General features: G+C 41.3%; 1 protein-coding gene across 1 annotated transcript; it reads left to right on the top strand.

The window, feature by feature from the left end:
* Nucleotides 1–8,939: 8,939 nt before the first annotated feature.
* LOC139449643 (mannan endo-1,4-beta-mannosidase-like) lies at nucleotides 8,940–22,965 on the top strand. Its single transcript, XM_071231121.1, has 8 exons — nucleotides 8,940–9,025; nucleotides 9,475–9,532; nucleotides 10,202–10,393; nucleotides 13,097–13,356; nucleotides 15,976–16,142; nucleotides 20,205–20,358; nucleotides 20,757–20,828; nucleotides 22,646–22,965. The coding sequence occupies exons 2-8, from the start codon at nucleotides 9,487–9,489 to the stop codon at nucleotides 22,886–22,888; spliced, it is 1,134 nt and encodes a 377-aa protein (XP_071087222.1). The 5' UTR covers nucleotides 8,940–9,025; nucleotides 9,475–9,486; the 3' UTR covers nucleotides 22,889–22,965.
* The last annotated feature ends 814 nt before the right edge of the window (nucleotides 22,966–23,779 follow it).

The raw sequence follows: 23,779 nt of genomic DNA, 5'->3' as shown, positions 1-23,779 counted from the left end.
CCTGTGAGGATTCTAGAATACATTTAGTCCTGGCAATCAATGACGTTCGTAAGAGGCGACGAGGATCGTTGCTCTTAACATCAATCACTGGTTTGTCTAGTCCAGAATCAATTACATGCTTGCCTCCGTCATATAGACGGACTATTTCTGAATGCATGGGAAACAAGAAATGGCGACAAGAAACATGTTTTTATTGTGTTTGAGTGGAATTCAGTTGCATCGACGAATGTGCGAATGACGTCCAGCTTTGGTTTTTAAAAAAAAATTCGATGCCATAACAATCTTGAAATTTCAAGATACTAAGGTGAAATTTCAACATATAATCTTGAAATTTCAAGATACATTAGTTGCAATTCCAAGATGCTAACTTGAAATTTCAAGATAATAAGTTGTAATTTCAAGATACAGAAGTTTCAAGATATTAATTATGTATCTTGAAATTTCATCTTATGTATCTTGAAATTTCAAAATAGCATCTTGAAATTTAAAAAAATATATATATAACGAAAATGGCCCTGAAAGGCTTCCGTATTTTATAGCATCAAATAAGATTTTCATAACAACAATGTTTTATTGACCGTGTGCATGTGAACCTTAGTCGTGTTGTTTGAATATCACATTTCAAAGGAGAATTTAAAGAATGCATTTCATGGTATAGAAATTACATTAGAACGCTATTACCCTCACACGTTTTACAGGGTTGAAATATAACACACCTTTATAAATATTGGAGTCTTTAGTAAATATTTCATTGACTGGTCTGGAAAGGTACAGGGCCTTGGCGTCTGATTTATTGTGTGGTAATTACTACAGAACCGACTTCAAAGCGATACAGCGTCTGTTTCTATGTGAAGGTTGTTCTGCTGTATCGAACGCTACTTTCATAATTACAGCGGGGGCGGCCAGGTGCGAAGACGTTAAATCGCTTGAATAGCTATACCCATTAATGTCGTAGAACAATGTGTGAAGAATTGGCTCACTTGTTACTGTCAGTGTGGTTTGTATACCAAGCTAATGCTGCAAGATAGTCCAGTGCTGAAAGTGTCCCCCGCGTCACGCATAGGACCCGGTTTTATTGCCACTTGGAGGGTTGTATCATTGTTTAGTATTCGTTTTGCTAATCTCTCTATTCGTATTAACTCTTTCGGCTTGTTTAGTGTACCCGTTGAGCATCGGGTTAGAATAGGTCCCCAGCATTGTAGTACTTGTCGAACAGCCTCTCCGTGGATCGTGTGGTCAGGATCACTGACTTGGTTCATTGAATGTCATCGTACCCTGGATAGGGATGTTGCTCATTATATCAACTATTGGTTTGTCTGGTCCTGATTCGATATTTGCAGGCCACACAAACATATCGCAAAGAAACATTTGCAATGTTGGGTATTAATAGTTGCTTGCTATGATAACAAAGATTTGACAGTCTGCAGTTGAAGGGGGCAGCAGGTATCACTGGCTAACAGTCTGCTCATGGTCGGGTAGCCTAGTGGTTCAAGTGTTCGCTCGTCACGCCGAAGACCCGGGTTCGATTCCCGACATGGGAACAATATAGGGCTGGGACGGGTAACTCGGTTACTCCTATTAAGTACCCATCCGACCCGGGTACCCACAGGACTACCCGTGATGAGTCACGTGATATATTGTCTAATGACTAAAATTATCTGGAGCTCTATGGTTACACTACAAGTCATTAATGTTCGCTTTTCTTTCTGACTATGCACCCATTCCTCCATATGGTTGAACATATAACTTAAGTCAACTTCAGTGTACGCATGACCAGATTGTTTAATACCTGTATCTAAATACGTTTTTCCATGGCTATGCTAAGAAAGTTCCCATTCGGACATTTTGAGACATTTCCTGAGACCAAGAGTGTGTACCCCTATTACCCAGGGTAGGGTAATAGGGAGCCGGGCAGTAAATTTGAACTCGTCCAAGTCCATGTGTGAAGCCCATTTCTGTTGTCCCCCGCCGTGATATTGCTGGAATATTGCTAAAAGCGGCGTAAAACCATACTCACTCACTCACTCATGGTATGTTTTATTATTCTCTTATGACAAAAACAAAACTCACACCATACAATCGCAGGCACATAACGTCAGCGATCTAAAATGAAAGTTCGACAACGGGTAGTCGAGTTCACCTATTCTGTGTACCCCTGTGACAAGTGTAATCTTGTACGGTTATTGTCAGGGCGCTTCAGACGCCCGGGACGCTTCTCGGAGTTTCGTCCCTTGGTTGTGATCGCATACCAAAACCAATTCTGTCTCATATTAAAGCCCAATATTTTTCTGGATCTATCAGCACCACATCGCCTTATGGGTAAACGTGTGTCCACGATCCGCGGCGCGTTCTGCTTAAAAACTCTTATTTTTATATTTTATCATATATTTTTACTAAAATTCTCATCAAACGGACGATAAACACTAAAGTGCTCATAGATGCAAAAACATTTTCTCAACTTAATATCACCAGAAATGTCAAAATTTATATTGTTAAAAGATACAAAATGTAAAAATAAATTACTGTTATATGGTGTACCACAGGTTTGGATCAGCTTCCACTATTGGAATATTTTCGTATAATAATCGCGAAAGATCAAGTAGGTCATCGTAAGGCATTACCTCACTGCAACGTTACTGTTGGCATGGTTACGGTTGCAATGTTTTCGCTGTCAAAAAAGGTTCTGTCTCTTTAAATCGTGTTTTATATCACATCAAACGAACAGACGACGTAATAGGCAGAAGTAAGAGTCATTAAAACAATCAATAGTTATCTCGGTCCTCAACTGGCAGGCTGCAGCTATCATATCTACCGATTTCTATTTACCTTCTATTAACTAGGTCCGTCAGTTGGCAGGCTGCAGCCATCATATCTACGGATTTCTATTTACCTTCTATTAACTAGGTCCGTCAGTTGGCAGGCTGCATCCATCATATCTACCGATTTCTATTTACCTTCTATTAACTAGGTCCGTCAGTTGGCAGGCTGCAGCAATCAAATCTGCTGGCCCCCACACCCTAGTGACAATGGGCAGTTGGAACGCTACGCCTACCGTGAACATCAAGCGGTACTGACGCCTGTCTCATCGAAGCTGGGAGCAAAAAAAAGGATATTAAATGATTTACTTATACCTATACAGTATTCTTATAAATAACTGAAGTGTTTTATGCTTTATAGAAACAGTCATAGTTAAATCGCAACAATTTGACAAAAATACATGCCGTGGGGATACCTTCATTTGCGTTTTCCTGATGACCTGCATCCTCTGGTCCATGCATCCTCGATTATCCTGGGTGATATATCTAAATCTGTTATGACATGAACCACAGTGGTCTGTTTTATTTGGGAAGCAATCGCGGACATTGTAAATTGATTTTCCCACAAACAACCCAAACATAACCTCCCCATAATAATGAAAATGGAAAAGGCAACCACGGTGTTAAATAAATGTAAAACGTCAGCACCAGAGAACAATCAGTGTCTATTATCTGACAATCAGTGATGACACCAGGTGTTTGGGACAAGAATGTTACATTTGAATACGGAATATTTGTTTTTTATTTCGGGAACTACGCTCAAGTAACTGGTGGTCCTAGAAAGTTTGATTCAGGTCATCAGGTCATTGTTAGTCATCTGACTTACATTTAATTATGTCTAATTAATCTAACAATTAATTACTGCGCATGGTAATGTCACCACATGGTACAAGTCATAGTGTTCTGTCAGGAAGCATCCTCGATTGCCAAGTGCACGTCCATCAGATCCATACTTATGGCGGGCAGGGAAGATTCGATGAAGTTCCCCCATTCCAGGTATGCTTTTTCTGTTGAGAGGTATGTGTCGCCTAGTCGTCTAAGGCGCCGCTATTTGCTGTATAGAGTTAGCCGAACCAACAACCTATGACCATGAGATCGTTTAAAGGTTTTGCACCAACATACCCCTCCTCTTGGATTTCACCAAAGTAGTAAACATCTGCACATCACAGCTGAGGCGAAAATCTCTTCAAACGTTCCGTCTACATAAATTCTGATATACCATGGTATGACTGAAATACTGTTCAAAGCGGCATTAAACCTTATTCACTCATACTCTCTGCCTATATTGGGGTGATCTTACGAGCAGGAACACACTGTTTTATCAAATGAATCACGGATATTTCGTCTTAATTGAGTCAACTAGTGTTCGAGTTGTATATGGACTCGCATAAACCAAACGACGTAAACAAGGTCCCAGACACTTTTAGTAAACATGACGACATTATGTTGATTCCAAAAATGAGATGATTAACCCAGAAAGTGGTACGTGCAGAACTACATTGTGTAATCAGTAAATAACCACACAAGATCAATGAACAATCAACAAGTTGTACTGAAAATCAGAGGAATTGGATTGTTTACAAGGCGTCAAGTATGTGACAGCTGCAATAAAAAAGGCCCTAATACAAAAGCCAGTGCACTCACGATGCTCCAGAATTTGTCACAGTTGAATGTCTTGAACGCGGTGCATGCTCCGTTCGGGAATCCAGAACATGGTGTTGGAAAAAGGCAGAACAGTAGGTGTTTTCCTATCGGTATCCCGCCCGCGGTAGAAAGTAGAGCCAAAGCTCGATATTGTACTGTTGCCTCTGTCAAATTTGATACACACACAATGTATCGAGTTGAAGGAGTTTGAACTGAAGATACATCACTGTAGTGTGAATCCTAGGTACGACATGAACATGATGTCCGTGAAGTTGAAGGGGGGCCATGAGCCAAGGTCTGTTGCCTGTTATCAGTATTGATCTAGACTGGATAGCGTTGTGCCTTGTGGGAACTGAGACATTGTCCCTCACTTACGTCTCCGATACAATATATCTATCCACGCACACAGAGTTATCTGTCGGTGTAAATGAGTATCTGTTTATGAATTACTATCACATTGTGATGAAATCGGGTGTTCGCGAAAAGGTGAGCGTATCCTGCCCCACGTCACAAACGCATCCAAAGACAAGTCACCTTTTCACCTGAACAAAAACACGGGAACACTCAGCTTCCTCTTCTCCACCATGGCAGGTAGTACAGCCAGAGGTTGAGCTAACATTATCTAAACTAAAGAAATATCACAAATAATCAACAAATTTATCAACCACAATATAATGAATTGCAAAGCAAATATGACACTTACAAATCTATATTTATAGATGGATTCAAGGATGGTGACACTGTTGCCAGCGCCACTGCCATTAGATCCCGGACAATCTCATCCAGATAACTTGATAACTCTTCTTTTTTCACATAGGAAGCTAATGCTATTTTAACAGCACTTTTCAACAGCCAAACTAAATATAAACAGTACATAATTTGTTCAGATTCTTCTTTCTTTCTTCTATCATTAAATTACATGAAATTAAACCAACTATCGGTTACACTTACTTGGGTTGTCAGTCCAGATTTCTAAGAGGTCATTATGCGATGGTGTCGTTTTGGCCTCAGCAGACATACACATGAATATTTATTAAAAGGTGAGGATCCTCCATTTTGTATCCCTTGTGATGAAAGAATCACGATCAAGCATGTCCTGCTTGACTGAATTGATTTTGCCATCACAAGGGACAAATATTTCAAATCATCTATTCAAATCAAACTATCAGTGATCTTTTTAATGGTATAATTTCTCATTTAATTATTGTTTTTTAAAGGAAATTGAATTGTTTGAAAAATTGTGATTAAAATGTTTTAAAAGTGTCTTTATGTCATTTTAAAAAGTGGTAGATTAAGTTTGCAAACTGAGATTGTTAGTGGTTGTATTCTTGAAGGGGGTTGAAGTACTGTAAAAATGATTGTCCCCCTGAAACAGTACTTAAGTTCCACATTATTCAAAGTACATTTGGGTCTACTCAATTTTTAATCGTAGTATATTTGTTAGTTTGAATTGACAGTTCCATCTGACTTTAATAACCAGCGGTTGAAGGCATGATGTAAATCTTGCTAGGGGAGCCGTGAAGGAAGCAGAAGTATTGTAAGTCCCCACGGTCTCCAGTATGGCGGCCTAACTTTGGTTGCTGGCGATCTCTAGCTCGTAATCATCACGTTTTGTTATTTAAAGTAACGTCGTTTTATCGTTCCATACTAGTTTTAAATATATCTGTGATACTCTAGTCATTTTACTATCCTTTGCTGACAGGTATTTTAGAAAGTTTATAAATAGTTCGTGTGTATGTTTAAATAGTTGTAGTCACGATATGGCTGAAAGACTGTAAATTGTAACTCACTCACTGTAAAAAACAGTAATGTGTTGTAGTGTATCTTGTCCAACATCTCCTCTTGTAAAACAGTGATGTGATGTAGTGTATCGTGTCCAATATCTCTTCTTGTAAAACAGTGATGTGTTGTGGTGTATCTTGTCCAATATCTCTTCTTGTAAAACAGTGATGTGTTGTGGTGTATCTTGTCCAATATCTCTTCTTGTAAAACAGTGATGTGTTGTGGTGTATCTTGTCCAATATCTCTTCTTGTAAAACAGTGATGTGTTGTGGTGTATCTTGTCCAATATCTCTTCTTGTAAAACAGTGATGTGATGTAGTGTATCTTGTCCAATATCTCTTCTTGTAAAACAGTGATGTGATGTAGTGTATCGTGTCCAATATCTCTTCTTGTAAAACAGTGATGTGATGTAGTGTATCGTGTCCAATATCTCTTCTTGTAAAACAGTGATGTGATGTAGTGTATCGTGTCCAATATCTCTTCTTTGTAACAAGTGATGTTGACCCTTCTTGTGTCTCCCTTCCTCCCTGCGGTTTTCTCTAGACATTCAGTCTATATTACCGACAACAAATAAGAGAACTGATGAAGTGATAGTGAAGGTGTAATGACCATTAATGTAAACTTAATTCTGGCCGTGTAGACAAATATCTAGTGTGTCCACCATGTTGGGCGATACATGCACGACTCCTTGATGACATCACCTTGTGCATTGTTGACCTTGGTATTGCACGCAATTCCGCCTGAAGAGCTCCCCAATGCTGGGCAACGTTGGCGGATGCTTGGTCCCTGGTGTACGATCTCCGACCGAGAACATTTCACAGATAAGGTGCTCTATGTATGGTGCTTTATTGGCGACATATCAGGGGACATAGCGGGCCAGTCCAATGTCCGTATGACTTACCTCGTCACATAAGTTATTGTGAGCTCCCCTTAGATGCACACACTTTGGCTTTTGTGTGCACGTGCATCACGATGTGAAATTTCATTGTGATTAGAAGTTACGTTCAGATGCAACGCCACGGCATTGAATTGTGCTCCATATTGTCCGTGACAGAGTCACAGGTCAATACTATCAGGACAACATCATTAGGCATCATTAGGCAAAATGATAATGCACGTGCTCAACACGACAGGATTGTGACCCTATTCCTCCAAAAGAAAACATCAATATCATGCTATGGCCAGCACTCCGTCCTGACCGCTCTTCCATTAAACACGTCTGTGACGTTACTGGCAGATATGTACGTCAACGTCATCATCCACACACCACGCTCACTAAACTCAGTGCTGCTTTCATTGGTACGTGGAACAACATGAGTCAAGCTGACATTGGTCGACTCATCAGACTCATCAGGTTGCCTCGAAGAATCTGATGAGATCGAGAAAGGTCAAACACGAGTAAAATGAGATAAATCTTAAAGTTTAGGTACAATTACAGTAAAGGCAAATATGTTCCTGCCATATCTGTCTCCTGGTGTCAATTCAGCATTTCCAGGTTGCAGACGAGCAAAATCCTTTGCTAACAACATGGGCTGAGGCGATGCTAGTATATAAAGCCAACACTGTCTCCTTTCATGCGGTTATGGCAGAATGGTGTAAAGGTGGTGTGCTTGGGGCTAGCAACTTTGAAATGTCTCTTAAGCCTTCATACAGGAAATAGTTATAGCAAGAACGGTGTAGAATCTTGGGTGTATACTTTTGCCTAACAGAATACAACCAATATAATATTCATGTACGAAAAATGGAAAGAAGATCTCAAGGAGTATACCATAATGAGGTCTCTTGTTTAGCTTCCATCTTAACATCTGACACAGAATTAATACCACCATCATCATACCAACTGCCTCATGTACTAACCAACAACCAAGTGGCTGGACTTTCCATTACCACGCCCGGCTACAAATTAAATGCATCTTAATAATAGGACCAAATAATCTTTGTTTTTAAAATGGAAATGAATACAGGAATTGGCTTTTGTCAAGAAATAAATGCCGAAGCCGCGATGTGTTCCGAATCCCATTCAACGCAAATTCAGCCATTTAGCTATCCACACGCGCTCTCTCTCTCTCACACACACACACACACACACACACACACACACACACACACACACATTATTATTATTCGGGTTACGATAGCAAACATTATCTATATTGCCATACTGGAGTGTTAGTTATATGTCTTAAGCTAGCCGAAATATCCAATGCCGTCAGTGTTTAGAAATAAAAAAATACATTTCCATTGTCCTTTTCATAATTTTGTCTTGTATCTGGACTCATTCATTCCTTTACACAACGTATGTTGCAAACACAAGCATTTGGTCTTATCACTATTTTGATAAGCAAAATCCGACAATGTCTCGCTGTCCTTGACAAGACCTTGACTTAGAAACTATTTCAAGACATCTAGATTAAAATATGTTACATCGGATTTAATCGACAATGAAGGTCACTGATGGATGTCATGTAATGACATCCAAACTGCTCTCAGTTTCTGAATGACATTTAATGTATGTGAGATTCGAGTTAGTATTGTTTCATAATTCAACACCAGCGACTAAGCTGGATCAGAGGTCTATTAGGGACTCTTAGTTTGCTCTTTGCGTGTCTATATATTCATATATTCATGTCAGCACTGTTTTAAAAATACACGCTGATAACACGAGGTTAAGGTCAGTAGATACTGAGGTACATTTTACGCAGCATGTAGCCGCTCCTACAAACGAGATAAATTCCTTCTCGTTTGTTGGACAAACCTTACCATTTAGAGTCGGGTGTGTTTAGGTAAGGAAGCTCCTTTTGTCCCCGTGTTTAAGGTTCTTTGTTGATCGTTGGTGTCGCCCATGACTTTGCTGATTGCGTGTCGTCGCATCCTTACGGTGTTTGGTTGCGGTAGCTTTGTGCTTGAAGCATTTGCTCTCACGCCGAAGGCCCGGGTTCGATTCCCGACATGAGTCCTATTAGTGCAGCCCATTTCGTGTGTCCCCTGTTGTGATATTGATGGACTGAAGCGACAAAAAAAACTTACTCACTCACTCCTGACTGTGTGAGGCGTTGCTCTTGCGATCAACCACCGATGGGTAGGACTCCATTGTATAGCTGCAGTATTACCGAGAATGGCTTAAAACAACATTCAATCACTCGCTTAAATATTGCCCAAGGCAGCAGAGCGACTCACTCACGCTATATGATTCCCACAATCCGCTGATTTCCTGAATTGTCTTTCCCAACAGGAGACTTCAATCATGGCCGTTTCCTTGCTGGTTCTCCTGGCGTGTGGTATTGCTGCAGGTATGACGTCGTTCATGAAAAATGTTATGATCCAATATATTCATAGGTGGTATGTCGGAAACAACAAGAGAGAGGGCAATAACCCCCCTATGCCAATGAAAATATGGACGAAACACTTCTAAATGGTTTGTAGACAGATGTTTACATCGAATCCCAGATTCGCTCTGTTTATGGCCATCACCATACCGTGTGCTCGTTAGGTTCACTATAGTGTAAAGACCTGCATCAGCTGAGACTTCCCCCAACCTTTAGCTGACATGCCTCATTATTCTCATTGTTCCCATACCCGTGCTCGTTGAGTTCACTATAGTGTAAAGACCTGCATCAGCTGAGACTTCCCCCAACCTTTAGCTGACATTCCTCATTATTCTCATTATTCCCATACCCGTGCTCGTTGAGTTCACTATAGTGTAAAGACCTGCATCAGCTGAGACTTCCCCCAACCTTTAGCTGACATTCCTCATTATTCTCATTATTCCCATACCCGTGCTCGTTGAGTTCACTATAGTGTAAAGACCTACATCAGCTGAGACTTCCCCCAACCTTTAGCTGACATGCCTCATTATTCTCCTTGTTGACGAAGGGGCCGCAGTGGCTGGAGACATGTTCTGTGTCTAGCCACCTTATCCTCCAGTTCCTAACGTGACATGTCGTGTGTGTTGTTTTCAGTCCAGTGCGACAGGCTGTCCGTGCAAGGCAACCATTTTGTTAAAGGCGGACAGAAAGTGTTCCTGTCTGGCGCCAATCTGGCCTGGGTACAATATGCCTATGACTTCGGCAACAACCTGTATAAGGGACGTGTGCAGGGCATACTAGAGGGGTACATCCGGGATCTCAGCAAGGCCGGAGGGAACTCGATGAGTGAGTTGACGTTAAAACACTAAACCTCGTCATCGCGGACTCGAAACATTGTTTACAAAGACATATAAGTGTTTAATGATTTAAGAAGTGTGGATTCATACGAAAGTGTTTAATAATTTAAGGAGTGTGGATGCGTACGAAAGTGTTTGATGATTTAAGAAGTGTTGATGCATACGAAAGTGTTTGATGATTTAAGGAGTGTGTATGTGCACGAAAGTGTTTAATGATTTAAGGCGCGTGGATTCATACGAAAGTGTTTAATGATTTAAGGAGCGTGGATGCGTACGAAAGTGTTTAATGATTTAAGGAGTGTGGATGCGTACGAAAATGTTAAATGATTTAAGAAGTGTGGATGCGTACGAAAGTGTTTGATGATTTAAGCAGTGTGGATGCGTACGAAAATGTTTGATGATTTAAGGAGTGTGGATGCATACGAAAGTGTTTAATGATTTACGGAGCGTGGATGCGTACGAAAGTGTTTAATGACTTAAGAAGTGTGGATTCATACGAAAGTGTTTTACAATGATTTAAGGAGTGTGTATGCATAAGAAAGTGTTTAATGATTTAAGGAATGTGTATGTGTACGAAAGTGTTTGATGATTTAAGGCGCGTGGATTCATACGAAAGTGTTTAATGATTTAAGGAGCGTGGATGCGTACGAAAGTGTTTAATGATTTAAGTAGTGTGGATGCGTACGAAAATGTTAAATGATTTAAGAAGTGTGGATGCGTACGAAAATGTTTGATGATTTAAGGAGTGTGGATGCGTACGAAAGTGTTTAATGATTTATGGAGTGTGTATGCATACGAAAGTGTTTTACAATGATTTAAGGAGTGTGAATGCATACGAAAGTGTTTGATGATTTAAGAAGTGTGAATGCATACGAAAGTGTTTGATGATTTAAGGAGTGTGAATGCATACGAAAGTGTTTAATGATTTAAGGAGTGTGAATGCATACGAAAGTGTTTAATGATTTAAGGAGTGTGAATGCATACGAAAGTGTTTAATGATTTACGGAGCGTGGATGCGTACGAAAGTGTTTAATGACTTAAGAAGTGTGGATTCATACGAAAGTGTTTTACAATGATTTAAGGAGTGTGTATGCATAAGAAAGTGTTTAATGATTTAAGGAATGTGTATGTGTACGAAAGTGTTTAATGATTTAAGGCGCGTGGATTCATACGAAAGTGTTTAATGATTTAAGGAGCGTGGATGCGTACGAAAGTGTTTAATGATTTAAGGAGTGTGGATGCGTACGAAAATGTTAAATGATTTAAGAAGTGTGGATGCGTACGAAAATGTTTGATGATTTAAGGAGTGTGAATGCATACGAAAGTGTATGATGACTTAAGGAGTGTGGATGCGTACGAAAGTGTTTAATGATTTAAGGAGTGTGTATGTGTACGAAAGTGTTTCTTCATCATGGTTTAAGAAGTGTGGATTTAAGGAGTGTGGATTCATACGAAAGTGTCTAATGATTTAAGGAGCGTGGATGCATACGAAAGTAATTATATAATGACATACATGTAGCTTGAATATTGCTGGCTGCTGCATTAAACAGCATTTACTCAAGAACTAATATATGCATTTATGTTTTTGTTGTTGCACATCATCACCATCAGGTTTGCCTTCTTCGGCCGGCATACCAAATTCTAAAATGCAGTGCTGCCAAATAATATCTCAGTTTGTGATCGTCGTGACGGATAATCAAAGCAATAATTGATGATTTAAGGAGTATGGCTACGTAAAACCCTGCTTATCATTTAAGGAGTGTGGCTACGTAAAACCCTGCTTATGATTTAAGGAGTGTGCCTACGTAAAAAGCTTCTTATGATTTAAGGAGTATGGCTACGTAAAACCCTGCTTATGATTTAAGGAGTATGGCTACGTAAAACCCTGCATATTATTTAAGGAGTGTGGCTACGTAAAAACCTACTTATGATTTAAGGAGTGTGGCTACGTAAAACCCTGCTTATGATTTAAGGAGTATGGCTACGTAAAATCCTGCTTATGATTTAAGGAGTATGGCTACGTAGAAACCTGCTTATCATTTAAGGAGTATGGCTACGATAAACCCTGCTTATGATTTAAGGAGCGCGGCTACGTAAAACCCTGCTTATTATTTAAGGAGTATGGCTACGTAAAACCCTGCTTATTATTTAAGGAGTATGGCTACGTAAAACCCTGCTTATGATTTAAGGAGTATGGCTACGTAAAACCCTGCTTATGATTTAAGGAGTATGGTTACGTAAAACCCTGCTTATGATTTAAGGAGCGTGGCTACGTAAAAACCTTCTTATGATTTAAGGAGTGTGGCTACGTAAAACCCTGCATATTATTTAAGGAGTGTGGCTACGTAAAAACCTGCTTATGATTTAAGGAGTGTGGCTACGTAAAACCCTGCTTATGATTTAAGGAGTATGGCTACGTAGAAACCTGCTTATGATTTAAGGAGTATGGCTGCGTAAAAACCTGCTTATGATTTAAGGAGTATGGCTGCGTAAAAACCTTCTTATGATTTAAGGAGTATGGCTACGTAACACCCTGCTTATTATTTAAGGAGTATGGCTACGTAAAACCCTGCTTATTATTTAAGGAGTATGGCTACGTAAAACCCTGCTTATGAGTTAAGGAGTGTGGCTACGTAAAAACCGCTTATTATTTAAGGAGTTTGGCTACGTAAAACCCTGCTTATTATTTAAGGAGTGTGGATTCATATGGAAGGAGCGAACACACCAGAGTTCGACAGCAGTGGTCACGTGATAGGCATGGATAAAGGTGGCACGATGTTGGCGGACCTCAAGTCGATGCTGAACTACGCCGCCTCCCACAACGTCCTCATCTTCCTCTGCCTATGGAACGGCGCCGTTAATCAGGGTTCACACGCTCATCTGGACGGCCTCATCCGCGATACAAACAAACTGCAGTCGTATATCAACAAGGCTCTGATCCCTATGGTCAAGGTGGGACACGTGTAATCGTCAGAATTCCGTGATATCAAACACTTGTACATGTAGGTCGCACTGGTAGCTCGGTGGTCAAGGCGCCGCCAGAAAACTATGATTGTGTGTTCGAATCCTGGTTCGCCCCAATTATGTTTCTAGGTTTGTCAGCACCATACCCGTGCTCGTGGGTTTCACCGAAGTGGTAAACGTCTTAGACCTGCATCACTTCGGGCTTTCCTCCCACATTAAGCTGACACGCCGTGATATAACTGGAATACTGTTAAAAGCGGCGTTAAACCCAACTCACTCACTCACTCACTCAAGGCGCCGCATTCCGCTCTGCAGAGTTGCGTCCCTTAGGTGGGGGCGAGATCGTAGGTTTGAATACCCGATTAAGTATGAATATGATCCTTGGTCTAAATTGGTCAATTTAACAAACACCCCGTGTTTCAGTAAAATGACAAACTCTCCCGACAACAGTTTCAGTCAGCACAAAGAATAGATAAATGTTTTGGTTGTTTTATGTTTATTTAGTTACTTCAAAAATGGCTTGCTTGTTTTCTGATATAACATTAAACATATCAGGGGTATCCTTTTTAACCCTTTGGGTCATTTTGCGATTAGGAATATGCAAATTACACTCCCAATGTTTAAAAACACTTGTCTATCGGCTGAGCATTTACCATCGGGGATCTCCACAAATTACTGGGATAATTGTTATTCATTATCAAATGAAAGTTCAAGATACCAAAAAAACAGTGTCTAACAGGGTCGTAGATGAGGCCTTTTCCATGTGGAGGCAATTTTGGCGATATCAATTGCAAAGCGTTTAGGGAGGACGACAGTGAGATCTTATTTCTAAATGTGTGCAGTTTGGTTTCTTTTCCCTTATTTAAAATATTTTTGGCTTTGCGAGGCGTCTGAAATTTTTGAAACCGTTACTGAGGAAGGAGCTCGTGCACATCCTTTACCAAAATGGCGGAAGATGTCCGGAAAACAGCTTTTAATTTTTTTCGATGTGTAGGTCATCTGACATAATTTCGCTACGTTAGACAATGTAGTGACCAGCCAGACTCTACAACAAACGTGACGTTTCGCAGACAAGAGTAGCTTCCCTTTGATAAAGGGCAGTTACTAAAGAGGGTGGACTGATAGATCGCCGCGACAGCCGATCACTGACAAAGTTATTTTTTGTGCTTTTACTTTCACTTGGAATCTTTTGACGTAATACATGTATATTGATCGCACATTCAAGTTAAGCTTGCAGTGTTTAGAAACCATGACAATAGAATTTAAGATATAGAGAGGTTATCACGCGAGTTTGTTTGGGGATGGTAAATATCCTGCATTAGGAATAAACATTGTATTTAGCGAGCCTTGGCGAGCTAAATACATAGTGTTTATTCCTAATACAGGATATTTACCATTCCTAAACACACAAGCGTGATAACCTCTTTATCATATAATGTCATTCTTCAATTCTGTGCTTGAAAATCGCTTCCCCTCACTCACAAACATTACCTAAACATTGCGAGTTTTCCTGGAATGCGCGCATTAATATTTATTACGTCACAGGGTAGGTGATGTGTCAGTCGGACAGTGACAGTAGCCAATATAGTTCAAACTGAAATCTGTTTCTTATACAGTGGCGAAGCAACATATACGCAAAACAACAATTGTTTTTACTTGCCTTTCGCGACAATCCATCGGTCTGTCCGCTAGAGTAACTGCCCTTTGTCAAAGGGAAGCTACTCTAACCCTAGTCTATGAGACATCACGGCCAGTGATTGTTCACAGTCGGCCTGATCTGTCATAACGTTAAGAAGTATACACAGCGCCAAAACGAAACAAGGTAACAATTCATACATATTTCGCCTAAACCCAACTATTTTTATTTGTGGAAAAGGTTTCAAGCCGCAGAGGTCTACAAGCACAGATATGGCTACTGATACCGCTTGCCTAGGCCTAGTGCCCTCGCAAAATTGTTTCGAAATTTATATCTCCAAAGTTGCCCAAACTTATAAAATGCCTTAGTTACGTCGCAGTTCGACACTGACTTTCAGTATATAAGACTGTTTTTTTAAATAATTGTATCAATTATCCCTGTAGTTTATCCAGATTCACGATGGTTAATTCTGACTCGATCGCCGAATGACAAGTGCGACGCCATGTTTGTTTATAAACACTGAAAGTAGTCCCTACTTGACCTTTGATATTTGCATCTCTATCCGCATATGACCCCAACGGATATCGTTTTTATCCGTTGGCTTTATCCTGCCGAGAAACCTACCCATTATATGATAAGATAATTTATATGATAAACGCTTGTGTGTTTTGGGGTGGTACATGTGCTGTATTAGTCAGGGGTTGCAAACTCAATTGTATTCCTGATAAATGGTATTTAACTATACCTATATAACACAATCTATATATTGTGGGTAATGTTTGTTGGGGCCCAATCGGAGAAACCAAGTTGAGAAAACTCTGGGCAAGCTGCTTCACACCCACTGACAAGCCAATCAGGGTCTAATCGTGATTCAGGGACTCAACTCTGCCCTCGCGTTCCTTGTCCATAGTGACGAATAAGTACACTTCATTTACCCGTTTCCTAGTTCAGAGGTGATTTCTTTAATTAAGGGTCTAGCTGGACTTCCGGGTCTCGGTGGCTGGGAGGTGATCAATGAGCCGGAGGGGGTGCTCCTGCCTGACGTGGCCAACAGCGACCCCTGCTTCGACACCACCCACCTCAAGAACTCGGGGGCCGGGTGGGCGGGGAAACTGTACAAGTATGATGATTTCCTCAGGTGAGTATACCTGCTCCAACGGCTACCATACTACTACTGCTACAGCTTATACTTTGTGTGTTTGTTGTTTAACGCCGCACTCAGCAATATTCCAGCTATATGGTGGCGGTCTGTATACAAGCAAATCCACACCAGATCATCCAGTGATTGACATTGTGAGAATTGATCCACGCCACTGGGATGCGATGACATGCATCAGCCAAGTCAACATCCTGATCACCCGAACCTGTTTGTCGCCTCTTACAACATGCGTATACGTTAACAGCAATACTACTACTGCAACTAGTACTACTTCTACTACAACTACTCTTTCTACCACTACTACGTATTTGACTGCTAGTGCTACTGCTACTCAGCGGTTCTCGTGCAACAATCATGTATCTCCGTCATTACCCACCTACCTCTATGAGGATTCTAAGGTACATTTGGTCCTGGCAATCAATGACGTTTTAAAAGGCGACTAGGGTCGCATGACCAGGCTCGTTGCCCTGCTTGATTCCGTGTCATCGTTCCCGACGGCGTTAGGATATATCTCACAACACCAATCACTGATTTGTCTGATCCAGAATCGGTTATATACATACCTCCATCATATAGCTGGACTGTAGCTAAATGCGGCGTGAAGCAAGAAACAAACAAACCCAGCCAGCCACAGTGATGCAGTTTTCTTATGGTTATTGTTTGTCTGGAGGGGTTTTACCAGCTGCTTCGGCGCATGCTCTAATGACTTCCGGTTTTGTTTTATATAGCATCAAATTGATTTCCAGGAAAACAATATCTCTTAATGACCATGTACATGTGCACCTTCGTCCCCACTTTTCATATCACATTTCAAAGGAAAATTTAAAGAATATATTACATGGTATGGAAACTACATTAGAACGCTATTAACTTCAAAAGTTTTACAGGGTTGAAATACAACACACCTTTAAAAATATTAGAGTCTTTAATAATATTTCATTCTCAGGTTTAGAAAAGTAGGGGGCCTTGGCGTCTGATTGTTAGTGTGGTAATTAGTACAGAACCCACTTCAAAGCGATACAGCGTCTTTTTGCGTGTAATGGTTGTTCTGCTGTATCGAACGCTACTTTCATAATTACAGCGGGGGCGGCCAGGTGCGAAAGCCGATAAATCGCTTGAATAGCTGTACCCATTGATGTCAAGGAAATATGTGTGAAGAATTGGCTCTTTGTTACTGTCAGTGTAATTTTACTACCAAAAGATTTAGCTGCGACAGTATGCCGACATAGTCCACTGGGAAAAGTGTTCGTCTGTCACACATAGGATCGGGTTTGAATGCCGCTTGGATTGTTGTTTCATTGTTTTTCAACTTAAGCAAAAAAAAAAAATTCAAAAAATTCCCCAGTGCTTATTTCATAATTCCTTTTTTTGACAACTTTAATCATTCTACTTTGATAAGGGGAAAAACAAGTCTCACCAGCCAGTGCCAACCCACCTCCACTGTTCGCGGTTCCAGTGGATAATGTATGGTTATTTTATGGGCGCTTCAAACGCTTAAGACTCTTATACGGTTTTGGTTTGGTCTCTTAGTGCGAGAGTACACTAAGATTGGCTTTCAAATTCTACATGCACGCATTTATGGGTTTTTTTTATCTCTCAGCCCAATGCCTGTTGTGTCGTCACGGGGATAAACGTATATCTACGATCTGCGGTGCTGTGGGCATACCTCTAACATGTACTGAAACATGTGACACCTGTAACATAATATCTTTCTGAAATTCACATCAATTCTGCGCCCAATCGATGCCACAAAAACACTTCCTGTAATTAATATCACTTGAAATGACAAAATAGATCAAGTTTAAAAACATTGCTAAAAGACACAAAAAGTCATAAAAGGTGATAATATATAACAATAAATTACTGTTATTTGACGTACATATACCACAGATTGGAATCAGCTTCCGCTGGTGGAGTATTTTCGTTTCTAATAAAGTAGATCAGTGTAACGTTATTGTTGGCATGGTTACGTTTACAATGTTTTTGCTGTTGATGATGGCTTTGACTCGACTTCGCAATGTGGTGGATTCAATCACGACTGCACACCTAAACATACAGAACAATTTAAATGTGCTGGGGCTCCGTGCAGATAGCAGATTACAACATGATTCCTTTTGAGGTGGTCAAAGTTTGGTTTGCATTCGATCTCGGGCACAAAGTTTAAATTGTCGTTGTTTTATATTTTACTTAATGTTTGCTAAGGATCGACACTTTAAAAGGTAATACGTCAAACTGTGTTTCCTATGTTGAAATAGCGAAAAGCAATATTGCGTAAATACGTGTTTAACGTGTGAGCAATAATTAGTATCTGACTAAAGTACCCGTGAAGATCCGGGGTAGAACAGGTCTTCAGTAACCGATGCTTGCCGTTAAAGGCGATTATGCTTGTCGTAAGAGGCGATTAACGGGATCGGGGTGGTCAGGCTCGCTGACTTGGTTTGATGCATGTCATCGTGTCACCTTTGCTCGGATCGATGCTCATGATATCAATCATTGGATTGTCTGGTCCAGACTCGATTATTTACAGACCGGCGTCATATTGCTGTAATATTGCTAATGCGGCGTTATACAACCAACAAACAAACAAACAAATCTGACCACAATGAGAAAACCACGAAAACAAATTCATTGTCCACAACAACAACTCTCAGGAGTGCGTATGTGATCCACGTGATGCGGTCACAGCCTTGTCCCGTCGTCTCGTGCTCCCAATAGGTGTATGGATGGTTGCTTAGGGAAGATTGTCCACTCTTCAGTAAGAACATTGTTCCTGAAGGGTTTCCGGAAGGACAGGGCGTCGTGAGAGGACGATCTGCGGCTCGTACCACAAATGTTCGACGAGGTTGAGGTGTGGTGACCGGTCTGACCGGTATCCTGCTTCAAGTAGGCATCAACGACCCTGGAGACGAGCCTCATGGAGACGATTATGCTCTGTCTGAGTAGAAATGTTAAAGGCACTGGCGTTCCGCAGTTCATTTCTGAGTGTGGTGGCAGTCAGAAAGTGATGACGTCTTGCTGCACTCAGGAGAAACCTGTCTTCCCGCTGTGTGGTTGAACGCTGTCGCCCAGCTGCATGTCGTTGGGTAGCTGATCCTAACGTTTAAAAATCGATTCAAAAATCGTTTAATGCCCTGCTGATCAAACTTTGGCTCACGCCAAAGACGTTTGCAACATGACGTTGTATTGACCCCGTTTCAAGCATGCCTGTGCATCTGCCTAATTATTTGGTCATCAAACGACGTCTTTGACGTTGAGGGGACATAAATTCATTCAGTTTTTGCAATCCTTAGCAGCAAATACTGTTGTGCTCTCTGATAATGATGTGCAACGATTCTGTCACGAAACATCCAAACACAGGTTTTCAAGCACGTCGTGTACATCGTGCCCATGATTGCATTTCCGTTCATCATGAAATTGAGGTCATATAGAGGTTACCCAATCATTGTTTACCAGGATATTTCAATCTTTAATTGTTGGATGATTTGTTTATACCATCAAACCTGGGTACTTAGGAAATCTTGAATATTATAGTTTAATAGTATTAATATTCTCCATGCGGTTTTAAATAGAAATCGGTTAAAATGTAACTGGTTATTTGGTTATATGTCAATATAAGGGTAAAAAATGTCCTGTAGCCGCCGTATGGCATGCATACAACCGAGGTGACTACTGGTAATCTACTGATTCTGTATTTACCATCTATTTAGCAAAGTCCATCGACGGGCGGCCTACATCCATCAAATCCACTGATTCTGTATTTACCCTCTATTTATTTGGGTTCATCAACTGCCAGTCTGCAGCCATCAAATTCGCTGATTCTGTATTTAACCACTATTTCCTAAAGTCAATCAACGAGCAGCCTACAGCCATCAAATCCACTGATTCTGTATTTACCCTCTATTTATTTGGGTTCATCAACTGCCAGTCTGCAGCCATCAAATTCGCTGATTCTGTATTTAACTACTATTTCCCAAAGTCAATCAACGGGCAGCCTACAGCCATCAAATCCACTGATTCTGTATTTACCCTCTGTCTATTTAGGTTCATCAACTGGCAAGCTGCAGCCATCAAATCTGCTGACGCTCACACCCTAGTGACAATGGGCAGTTGGAACGCAAAGTCTAACGTCAACATCAAAGGTTACTACAACCACTACTCTGACGCCTGCCTCATCAAAGCGGGAGGTAAAAAACAGGTACATGATTTATCTATATTCAAATTTCTGAGATTCTTCACTGCTAAACTATCAAAGGCGTCCTCGTGCTATAACGGTAATAGTTCAGGGCAAAACTATAATCTATTGTACAAAACATTGTGGAAGAGTAAAATGGCAACAAAGTAACATAATCATATACGGAGAGGGCGAGGTGAGGTGAAATGGAATGAGGTTTGGTTTGTGTGTGTGTGTGTGTGTGTGTGTGTGTGTGTGGGTGTGGATGTGGGTGTGGGTGTGGGTGAGCGTGCGTTGCGTATGTGCGAGCGTATGTTCATATTGGCGTGCGTACGTGCGAAAATCGATCTGTCTACATCCCTGTTGCGTGGTATTTGAAGCAGTCAAATGTCAATGCATGTAAAGTTTTATTTCTATTTCAGGGAGTGCTGGACTTCTTTCAGATCCACAGTTATGACTGGCAGGGGAAATTCGATGAAGTTTCCCCATTCACGGTAAACCTATTTTGAGGGAGCACAGGTGCCGCAATTCGCTATAAAGAGTTGCGTCCCTTAGATATGCCAGAACCCTATGATCCCGCATTCGAATTTATATATTTAGGCAATCGGTAGTTCGAGGCAAGGGAAGATCACGTTTAACAGCACAGATGAAGAATCTGGGGGTCAAAAACGCTGCGTTGTCTCATAATGAAACACACTGATGTATCGAGTTGAAGAAGTGGATGATATTTCACTTGTTTGTGAATCATAGGAACAACACGATGTCAGTGAGGTGAACAGGGGCTATGCCCAAGTCACAACTGCTCTGGGCCCACTTGCACAACGCGATCTTAGCGCTAAGATGACCGTAACTTTAACATAGGCTTACGATAGTCTTAGCGCTATCGCTTTGTGCAAGTGGGCCCTGGACTGTTTAGCTTGTGTGAAACAGACAGTGTGTGAACGAATTAGGTAGATACCCCTCTTCTTCACGCAGAGATGCGATGTAAAAAATCTGATTTAAATGATTTTTTCGCGATGACAAATAAGTAACATCATTGTGTACGACTTGAACGAATAAGACTCGATGATTAACAGACCACCGTCATGCAGCTGCAATATTGCTGAGTGCAGGCGCTAAACAACAAAGAAACAGAATAGATAACACATTTTTTTAATGGACACTGGTGGGCCTTATTTTAGTCCCAGGAGTCAACTCCCATCCTGTAACTCGGGGGGAGGTCGGACACGGGTGGCCCAGTCGTCTAAGGCGCCGCGATTCGCTGTGCAGAGTTGCGTCCCTTGGGCATCCCAGAAACCTATGATTGTGGGTTCGAATCCCGGTTCGCCCCGTTTATGTTTCTAGGTTTGTCAGCACCATACCCGTGCTCGTGGGTTTCACTGAAGTGGGAAACGTCTGAGACCTGCATCACTTCGGGCTTTCCTCCCACATTAAGCTGACACGCCGTGATATAACTGGAATAATGTTAAAAACGACATTAAACCCAACTCACTCACACACTCACCGTAACTCGACCGTGTCTGCCTCATACTATTACAAGTATACAGTTCTGTACATGACAATAAAGTGAAGTAGCAGAAAGTACGATACTGCTGGTTACCGTTAGATTGTAAAATGCTGCATTCTTAATGGACAGAGATATGTATAATACTGTATACACAATTTTATCTGTATGACCATGAATTCGTTGACTTAAACTTTGATAGGGCAGTTACGCTTATTTAATCTGTAAGGACGCTAAGACTGCACATTCATGACAGGTGGCATGTCGCATGGGGCGGCAATCAGCAATCCTTAATCACAAATGACGGACAGGTCAACCTGTTACCCTTAATCCTCTGTTAGTACTTTTGTAGTGTGCCAACTATGCGAGACAATAATGTTTTCCTAAGATGGCTTTTATTTTATATTTCTCTATACTTATAAATTATGTCAATCAGTATGGACATGTGGTAACTGTACACACGTAAAAGGAGCTGTATGCCATCATGGCGTGTCAGCTTGGTCTTGGTGGAAAGCCCAAAGTGGCGCAGTCTCAGTCATCTGCCATGGTGTTGCTGATAAAGGAAGACGTGTGATAAAACCCACGATCACAGCTTTCGGCACGTCTAAGGAATCGGGGCCAAAACCATAACAGAATTGAGGCATAATACGCTGGGTACTCGATTATGGTATGGGGGTTTGTCTCAAAACCTCTGGAATTATTTTCTTTCATGCGACAACGTACTTTTCACCTGCTCCCTGACTGAATGTCACTAACTCAGTTTTAGTCAATGGTATTCCACTCTTAATATCATCTTGCTTCGTCTAGATGGCCGCGTCAGCTTACCACATGGACAAGCCGATAGTGATCGGCGAGTTCCGGGAGAGCCAGGGCGCCGGTATGACGATCCAAGAGATGTTCAATCACGCCTACAACACCGGCTACAGCGGTGCTTGGACATGGGCCATCACCGACGACTGGACCCCCAAGGACACATGGGCACACCAGCAAGTTGGGATTACAACAGTGGCGAATAGACATGACCACGGCCTCGTTAAGTTCACCCTGTGATCCACAGACAACTCAGCTGCATAGAGACATTGTCATTCTGAACCTGTTCGTGTAAATATAATAAATTGTCATATTGACATTTTGCTTATTTATTTAGGAGTGAGTGAGTGGGCTGGGTATCACGAGGCTATGGGCAGTATGTCTGTTCCAGTGGGTGAGTTTAGTTTTATGCCGCACTGAAAATGTTGGACAGTATTTTTGTTATTTCTCGGCGTGCCAGGTTGATGTGGGAGGAAAGAACGTTGCAGGTCTTTTGGTGAAACGCACGATCACGAGCGTGGGTGAACAAAAGTAATCACAGCAAATCGGGATTCGAACCCAAGGTCATAGGGTCCTATCTAAACGGCTGATAATTCGTCACCACTCGCCACTTTCCGTAACCTGCCGGAAGACTCGTACCCATATCGGGCAATCTTATGTGCGCAAGCACAACAAACCAATCTACGAGGGCTGGTTAAAAAGTTCTAAGCCTAAGAACTAAGAGATTGTCCGGGTCTGGTAGCTGGACATTTCTTCATGGGTAGGAGATTGTCAGGGTTAGGTAGACGGACATTTCTTGATTTCTTCATGGGTAAGAGATTGTCCGGGTTAGGTATATAGCCGGACATTTCTTCATGGGTAAGAGATTGTCCGGGTTAGGTAGCCGGACATTAATTTTCTTCATGGATAAGAGATTGTCCGGGTTAGGTAGCCGGGCATTTCTTCATGGGTAAGAGATTGTCCGGGTTAGGTAGCCGGACATTTCTTCATGGGTAAGAGATTGTCCGGGTTAGGTAGCCTGACATTTCTTCATGAGTAAGAGATTGTCCGGGTTAGGTATATAGCCGGATATTTCTTCATGGGTAAGAGATTGTCCGGGTTAGGTATATAGCCGGACATCTCTTCATGGGT

This window comes from Haliotis cracherodii, unplaced genomic scaffold, assembly GCF_022045235.1.
Source record: "Haliotis cracherodii isolate W230 unplaced genomic scaffold, xgHalCrac1.p SCAF_8, whole genome shotgun sequence".
NCBI lineage: Eukaryota > Metazoa > Mollusca > Gastropoda > Lepetellida > Haliotidae > Haliotis > Haliotis cracherodii.
The sequence above is the reverse complement of the archived record's forward strand: the minus strand, read 5'-3'. Positions and strand labels throughout refer to the sequence as shown.